Below are 8,916 nucleotides of genomic sequence, written 5' to 3' on the forward strand. Positions count from 1 at the left end.
TAAATGTACAACGTTTCGACAAGGTTTTGTCATCATCAACGTTGTACATTTACTGTTATATTAAAGTTTTCTTCATTACCCATTTAAGCCGTCTCCAGCCATTATTAGTCTCAAAGTGGATTCCTCGTCATCGAACTATTATAACAATGATAAGTTCGCCTGTCCTGAAAATACACGTGCCCCTTACTATCTAAATGCGCATGCGCGCGCATTTCATTTCAACGGATGTAAACATACTTTAGTAGACAATAACGTATTAAAAGCTTATCAAAGTTGTTAAAAATGTCTAACGTTAGATCGTAGAATAATATTATAAGTTTATTTACTGATAATATTAAGTACGATAAATTTTAACCCTAACTAAACTAAAGCAAAAAACGTATACAAGTTAGTGTTATCATGCCTCTTTATCGAATATAGGCCACACTTAATTAAAGACTTAATTAATGTTAGGCCCAAGACAAGTGGATTCTAGAAATGCTGTATTTAAAGAAGTACTGTTGCAATAAAGATACTAATCTGACTGCAAATGCTTTGCGAGTCTCTGCTAGTTAAAGCATATTTGTGGTCCAAAAGTGGTTCATTCACTCCATCTCCTGGCAACGCCCCTGTGTTACTTCTTGTTATAAATGCAAGTATCTTAGCATTTCATTAGAATCTAGAAATAATAACATAGGCTGTAAACAAGGGTGTTTGCAGGATTATTACTGAGGGGGGGGAGGCAAAATGACAAAATGATATCAAAGCCATAACTAGAGAAACAAAAAATTGATAATCCACGGATGCCCATGGCTGTAAATTTTCGAACACAAATATGCCGAATTGTATGACTACAACAGGGGCGTTTTAAACAACTGCTTAAAGTCTCGCAGAATATCGCGACTCCAAGCCAACTGAACAATAGATAGCTATCAATCAATTACGGTGTCCTACCCGATTCCCATTTCCAGTCCAATTCCTAATATCTCCAAGCCACATGAGTCTCTCTCTACCTTTCACTCTTCTTTTTTCGATTTTATACACCAGAACCTCTGTTAACCTACCCTCAGATCTAATTATATACCCAAAGCATTAAGTCTTCGTCTTCCTATATTTAGTAATTGTCGTTTTGTGTTCCAGTAATTCTTCATTAGTTTTTCTATGTAACTGATCTTTATTAGTCGTTTACATCACTATGTTTTAAGTGCTTTCAGTTGTCGTTTGTGTTCCAGTAATTCTTCATTAGTTTTCTATGTAACTGATCTTTATTAGTCATTTACAACAGTATGTTTCAAGTGCTTTCAGTTGTCGTTTGTGTTCCAGTAATTATTCATTAGCTTTTCTATGTAACTGATCTTTATTAGTCATTTACAACAGTATGTTTCAAGTGCTTTCAGTTGTCGTTTGTGTTCCAGTAATTCTTTGTTAGTTTTTCTATGTAACTGATCTTTATTAGTCGTTTAGAACACTATGCTTTAAGTGCTTTCAGTTGTTGTTTTGTTTCCGCAGAAGTTTCCACCCTTTAGAGTAGGACTGACCTTACATAACGTTTTAGTAGTCTGTTCTTCAGTTCTAGTCAGTAAGTCAGAAATCTCTCCCGAGATAGATCAGACATCTCTTCCGTGGTAAAGAAGACATCTCTCCCGAGATAAATCAGGCATCTCTCCTGAGAAGACAGAAGAATGCTGTTTATCCTTTTCCTATCATACACTTTATCTGTTTATCCACACTTATCATCACTACCGATATTTGTCCCAGTTTAGTAAGCTTCTCTACTTGTTCTAATTCTTTAGCGTTTAGTTTGATGCATATTCTGGGAACTTCCCCAGATCGTCAAATGACCATTACATAGATAATGGGATACTAATACTAAGTTTAGCTAGCGTCCAACCGTTTTGCAAGCCTGAGTAGGTAAACTTAAACTAGTAAACGAGTTTTTATATTTCATAATATTTAGACTAAAAGGTTAAAGATTTACACCATGTACTACCAATGTTCTTATACTTCCTATATATTGACGCAAGTTGTCTATAGTAATCAATTTAAAAGCGTTATAACAAAAGAAACACATTATTAATATTGTAACATAATGGTTTCGAGTTCGACGACGAATAATAATTGCTTTAATTTTTAATTGTTAATTTAAAAGCCATTTTACCACTCAGCTCATGATATTTTTCTTTTGTCAAATTTCTGTCTCGCTAAGTCTTTTAATGATAGGCGTTGTTTAATGCTAACTAGCTGTCAATCTTTTGATACAAAAAATCTGCAAAACACAAGTAAACAAAATCTTTATTCACAATAATTGTTTACTTTAGTTAATGCCTGGCTTACGACTTTCCCATGACTCTTACTAATTGCTAAAGCTGACAGGATTATTTGCAGCGTCCACACTGAAAAAAAAAAGGTAAAGGTAACTCTAATTTACCGTCGAAATTCAGACAAAACGTTAAAGTGCGGTATACCAACATAAAAGCTGCATACGTCACCGACAATTCGAAGTAACTCAAAGTGTCCTTTTAAATGGGGAATAACTGTCATTGAGAGTCGCTGTTTCAGTTTTGAATTCAATGGTCACGGTTAACACAACAAATAAGGTGCCTCCCCCTTGTATGTTATTGCTGCCTATGCATCTAGCTGGATTAATTCCGTATTATCATTACAGTAAGATAATGCCCTAGCCTCATAGGTTTTAGTTAAATTAGCAAAGGTAAGTGCTTCTCTGACGTCGTTCCGTATAGATAATTTCTAAAACACCAGTCTGTATTCATTGTACTTATAAAATTCACGAAAGAGTTATTATAATACAGTTGTAATCAGGACTATGTTAATTACTGTGTCCTACAAAATAACACGTAACGCTGAGAACTGTTGTAATTGTTGTTAATTATAGAAATTATTTTCAGTTTCTAGAAGAAAACAGTGAAAACTCAAATATCAAAGTTACAAGAAACAATAATGACAGTTTATTTGATAGTCTTAATAAGTAATATATATTTACCAGTAGACGTGTAGATATGACTGGAATAAATTAATATTTAAACCATCTTTTTATAAAGTGTTGAAAATACAGACTGAAACGAGTGTCTTTATGCCTCCGTAGGTACATGTATGTTCATGTGTTAGTTTTCAATAAAGGATATCTATCCACATAGTTTATATTTGTGTGTTTACTAATACGTTACTTAGACATTGTTCCTTGGTTTTATGTATATTTGTGTGTTTACTAATACGTTATTTAGACATTGTTCCTTGGTTTAGGTATATTTGTGTATTTATTTTCCAGGTACTGCTTAATAGCTCACATCGCTTCCAGTACAAATACACTGTTTGTGTTTCTATGTTTACGTTTTCCTGCTCTGCCAGTAACATACTTCCATTCAACTAAGGTGTATTGACTTAAATCTCCCTGGTCGAACACGGGTATTCCACCCTTCGAGGTATTGTGTACAAACAATTAGGGAAGGAGGGGGAAAAGTCACTATCTTGTTTGTGTCTGGTAAAAGGCGGTAGTATACCCTAACATGTTGATGGTCAGCTATCATGTCAGTTTTTAAGGTTCTTAGACCTGTCTACTATTTAAATTGTTGTTTTAACTGTAGTAACTATATGGACCCAAGGCCTCATTTGCGAAGATAAATATATATATATATACATGTAAATACTTAATCACCCGGTTACGGTCCCAGACTTTATAAGGAATTTGGGAAAACTTAACTGTAAATCATCTAAAGTAAATACTCACCTCCATAAATGTAAACAACACAAATAATTACAGGCAATATAAACTCTATCAAGATACACTCAGCTATTTAAAATTCATACCAACACAAACGCACGCAACAACTAAAGAAGTTCACATAAATAAATTAAATGAACAAAACAAGAAGCTTCCTAACACTATAGATACACATCTAAACGCACCGTAATAAACTCACGTAAACTACCATTAAACAGAACTTGAAAAAGAAACTTAGCCCTAACAAATAACAAAATACCCACCTTAGATATAGCTACACCCGCAGAAGACACCATTTACAGCCTATACCAGAAGAAGAAGAATGATAATTCAGAAACAAAATATAATTAGCAGTTTAGAAAGGCATAGAATGTAAACCACGCTGTGCTATTGTTACCCTATCAGAAACTACTGCCCTCGGAAACTTGAAAAAGACACGAAAGAGTTATTATAATACAGTTATAATCAGGACTATGTTAATTACTGTGTCCTACAAAATAACACGTAACGCTGAGAATTTTAACAACAGACAAATGGATGCTATTGTAATCATGGACAAACGGGAATATTCAATAAAACTCCAAACTCTAGTTGAAGGTGGCCACTACACGAATATCAAGTCTAACCTAACTGCTAACACAGAGACGAAAATTAATCAACTCCTCAAGAAACATGAGAAAAAACTTGGAAGAGTTAAAAACAACTAAGAATAAAGAACGGAACTACCGCAAACACCTGTAGCTTACCTAAAATTTACAACCAAGGCTACTCTCTCCGTTCGTAGTTAACCGCAGAGATTAACCCTTAGTTAGATATCTGGTAGATATAACATCAACACCTTGAAAATTATATAACTCTAAAAAGCACACCCAACTGACAAGTTCCACTATAACAGAATCATCACCTTCTACGTCAACACAATCTACTTCCAACTTGAAGATAAATACCATCAACAATAAGAAAGCCTAGCAATGGGTTTACCCATATTACCAGCACTCCGAAACATCTACACGGAATATTTTCAAGTTAACACCCTCAAAACAGTCGTTATACGCCCCAATATGTAACTCAAGTACGTTGATTATACTTTCGTAATATAGCCACAAATTAGAGACAAGTTTCAAGAGTTCGTGAACTACTTGAACGGACAACATCACATAATACGATTCGCAATGGAAATGAAAAATAGATAACAAACTCCAATTCCTAGTCGTGATGCGTACCAAGACACAAAACTCACATACTACCGAAGTTTATTGGAAGCCCACAGTTACAGTAAACACATCGACTTTAAATAAAACTACCAACAGTGTAAAGACAGACTGTCTTGTTTCGAAAATGAACAAGACTGGTAATACCGAAGATGGAAGATGAAAATTGGGAATGGACAGGAAGTAAATTACAACCATACCTCCAAATTTCCTTGATCAGAGGTTTATCTGAAAACTTATTGAGGATATGTAAAACATATAAAGTCATAATAGCATTCAGAGCCAATAATCGCAATTAATATACACCAAGCCACCTAAAGAAACAGAAAACATCATTTACAGCATTCCTTGTGAATGTTATTTCCAATACATTGGAAAAACAAAAAATAGTAACAAACGTCAAAATTCAGGAGCATAATAAATATACAAAACTCGGTAATACTGATCAATCTGAAATATCTTGTCATGCCGTACAATAATAGGATACGAGCCTTACATGAGAAAAAGAAAGATAAAAGAAGCCTTCGATATCAACCCAACTGATAACACAGTCAACCTAGCATAAAAGTCAGCAAAACTTGGACACCCCTCTCAAAAACATTATAATAGGAATTTGATTCACGTTCTAATAGAGTGAATAACGCACACGAATTCCATAAAGAAGACCCAAGGTCGAACCCTAGACAGAGCTTCACTGCAGACGACAGTAGATTAACAGCAAAAAAAAAGGGGGGGGGGGAGATATGATATATTTAATTATTAGTATATAGTTTTAAAAATAACTAATCAGTAATTAGACTTAGGTGACCGTATAGGCTGTTAACCACAACATCGTTATATATGTTGTTGTTTTCTTGAACCAGAAGAAACAACAGTGTTTATTTATTTTAACGAATTATATCGTATCTGGTTCATTCAACCAATAACAAAAAATAAAGAATTCAAAGCAAGATCTTTGACTTGGCATTATCACGTGTTAATTCCACTGTATTACCACATCTGAATGTGTCATTTTATACGCTTTAGCATATGGAAAACTATCTACGACCAGAATTATTTCGTCCCCGGGTTTTTAATGAAGCATTCAGCGAAACGCAAACAAAGTTCTATCATTTCCTTCGGGCTTCTAACTTACGTGGTGACAGAGCATAGGTTGAAGTGAAAAAAATATCATTTGCGTTTGTAATTTAATAAATTTTAGCTCCTTCTAAAACCGTCTTTTGTTAAGTTAAATTTCTCTATCTCGAACAGAGTTTTCTGTGAAAGGTACTCGGAATAGCATTCACTTCCATGAATCGTAAGTAGATTAAATTAAAGGGGGCCGCTTTAACGCCCACAAGAGCGTCAGCTAATCTGTAGACTAGATTCACATGGACACACACGTAAAGACGGTTTCTGACAATATTACAGAATTAATTTTCTTTAGCATGACTAGTTAATAAAGCTAGCACTTGGAACATTTTGTCTTCTTATTTATTTGGTTCTGAAAAAGATGGAGCAGAATATAAACTACCATGTCTATACAACAGACAAGCTCTTGCAGATCGGAATCTAAACCATGAAAAGTCCTTTATCATAAGGAAACAAAATAAAATCATTTATTATCATAAAGTTTATTCGCAACCTGGTAAAGTGTTTATGGCAGCGTAAAATGAGAATAAACTGCTGGTTATTTATATATATTTTTTGATTTATCATCTAACAGGAGTAAACGAAGTTAAAAAGTACCGAATGGCTATAGAAATGCATTATCACAAAGCAAGCTTTGCAAACTTGATTAAAGATTCTTAGAAGGGTCGAATGAAAATTTCAACTCAAAAAATTATTTCCAAACATGTTTGAAGGAATTTATTTGAAGGGATATCTATCTTGTATCTGAGGAAAATACCTGAAAAGGTTAGTTGACCTTTTTCTTAATGTTTCAGCTATTGTTTTTTTTTATATTATTATTATGAACTGCATAAACTGAGGGAAGTTATTCTGTTATAAATAATATATTCGCTGAAAATATTTAACTTACAGCATCTTTAAGCTTCATTATTTCTAAGTTTGACAAAATGTAAATTTAATAAAGTGTTGAAATTAAATGATGCAGTGCTGCATTTTAATGAATTAAATGTCTTTTAGGAAAGAAGTGATAATATATCTAATAAATGGTCTAAAAATATATATATGCCAATTTTTAAAGAAATATTTGACATTTTATTGACATTTTCTCCAATATAAATAACTTACCCTGACATGGACCAAAGTACTTGACAGCCAGGTTTTTGTTTTTCCGACACTGCACCTTCAATAACTTACAGATATGCTTGTAACTGTTTCCATCACTTCCACACACTGTCCCCAGACGGCGCTGACGTTTAGAACATTTAGGTCTGCACACACATTTAGGCTTTCCTTTTTTCATTGTACATTCCCTATCTTTTCCACATTTTACACCATCACATGAATCTGGCAGAAAATATAAGATAAAAAGTTCTAAAACTTATTCATAATATTATATTTAACGATCCCTCCCACTTGTTTTGATATAATAATTTTACACTTAGATATATAGTTTCGAATTGAAGTAGATGTCCATAAAAGTAGGAAGAAAATTTCCTTTTTCGTTCAATCATTTTAATAAAATGAATAAGTTGCACAAACACAGTCATTGAGTAATTTAATCGAGTGATAATATATAAAACTAATTAAAAGCCATGTCAAAATCCATAGCGATAAGGCTAAAAGAAAACAACAAACTTAATTATAGATAGGAAAATGGTAGTAGGATTTTTCTCAACAATATGTCTTAGCAATTGAAAAACTAATATAAGAAAATATCTGTTATTTCAGCAAAGCACTTTGCTGTAAAATGACAAACAAAAGGAACACAATGCCGTATGAATAAGTTTAGAAGTCTTTAGTTTGCAGTGGCTCTGAATTCAAACAAACGACAAGAAATTTGGTAAATACTTATTGTAAGGGAATATGGTCACAAAAATACCTTACTAGCAAAAGCAAAGAATAGGGCTGTATTTCATGAGCCCAATCGTAGTAGTTTATCCAAGTGGTAATGATTATTTTTCTGTTTGTCATTTGATATCCATGTGAATTGAATGAGTTGGTGAGGTGATAAGTAACAAAGACTGTCAAGTATAGTTGCATAAATTATCATGCTAAGTAGTTTCACAAAGGTACACATTCTAGTGTTTAGTTTAGATGTTTAGTATAAACTTTAACAAAGCATCGCGGATAGAAAGAAGTATCCGGGGCGTAACCAGCACCAGAGAGTGGGAAGGGGGGGGGGTGATCTTTTTCCAAATAAAATATAGACCTTTTCTTCTAAAAAAAATTAAGTGGTTTACATGAAAGTCAAGCATATATTAAAAAATCAGAAGATGCTGGACCTTTTAGACTTTTTAGAATATTGGGTTGGTCGTTCGGCCTTCCCTCTCTGGCTACGCCCCTAAGTATGTATCATGTTAACCAGGTATTGTAATAACGCATCATTGATAAGGAGGGATATTTCTTGAGTTAACAACGTACCAATTAGACTCGTCTTTCTTCATCGAGATATAGAGAGAGATATATATTAGTTAACAACATAACTTATAGAGAGGAGAATGTCTGAAGTTAACAGATTGTGCAAAAAATCGTCATAACAGAGTTTGATAAAACTAGTTAACAATATACTACAATAAACCATAAAAAATAGGGCTTTGGAATATATTTAAAGTTAACAACATACTAATAAATAAATATACTACTTTTTGATTACAAATATATGTCGTATTTTCGATTAATGTTCAAGAATTAGCGATGACTCTTTAAAGCCCGGCATGGCCAGGTGGTAAGGACGCTCGACTCGCAATCAGAGGATCGCGGGTTCGAATCCCAGCCCCACCAAACAAGCTCGCCCTTTCAGCCGTGGGGCGGTTATAATGTGACGGTCAATCCCACTATTCGTTGGTAAAGAGTAGCCCAAGAGTTGGCGGTGGGTAG

General features: G+C 33.8%; 1 protein-coding gene across 5 annotated transcripts in view; it reads right to left on the reverse strand.

Annotated features, from left to right (window-relative positions):
* LOC106464632 (follistatin-like) overlaps positions 1 to 8,916 on the reverse strand; it is a 77,528-nt gene that overhangs the window by 15,582 nt on the left and 53,030 nt on the right. For all 5 annotated transcript variants that reach the window (XM_022392872.1, XM_022392867.1, XM_022392857.1 and 2 more), the window contains exon 3: positions 7,165 to 7,383. In XM_022392872.1, coding sequence (XP_022248580.1) covers positions 7,165 to 7,383 — 219 coding nt within the window. The remainder of the gene's footprint in view (positions 1 to 7,164; positions 7,384 to 8,916) is intronic.

Source organism: Limulus polyphemus, unplaced genomic scaffold (assembly GCF_000517525.1).
Source record: "Limulus polyphemus unplaced genomic scaffold, Limulus_polyphemus-2.1.2 Scaffold62, whole genome shotgun sequence".
In the NCBI taxonomy this organism is placed as follows: domain Eukaryota; kingdom Metazoa; phylum Arthropoda; class Merostomata; order Xiphosura; family Limulidae; genus Limulus; species Limulus polyphemus.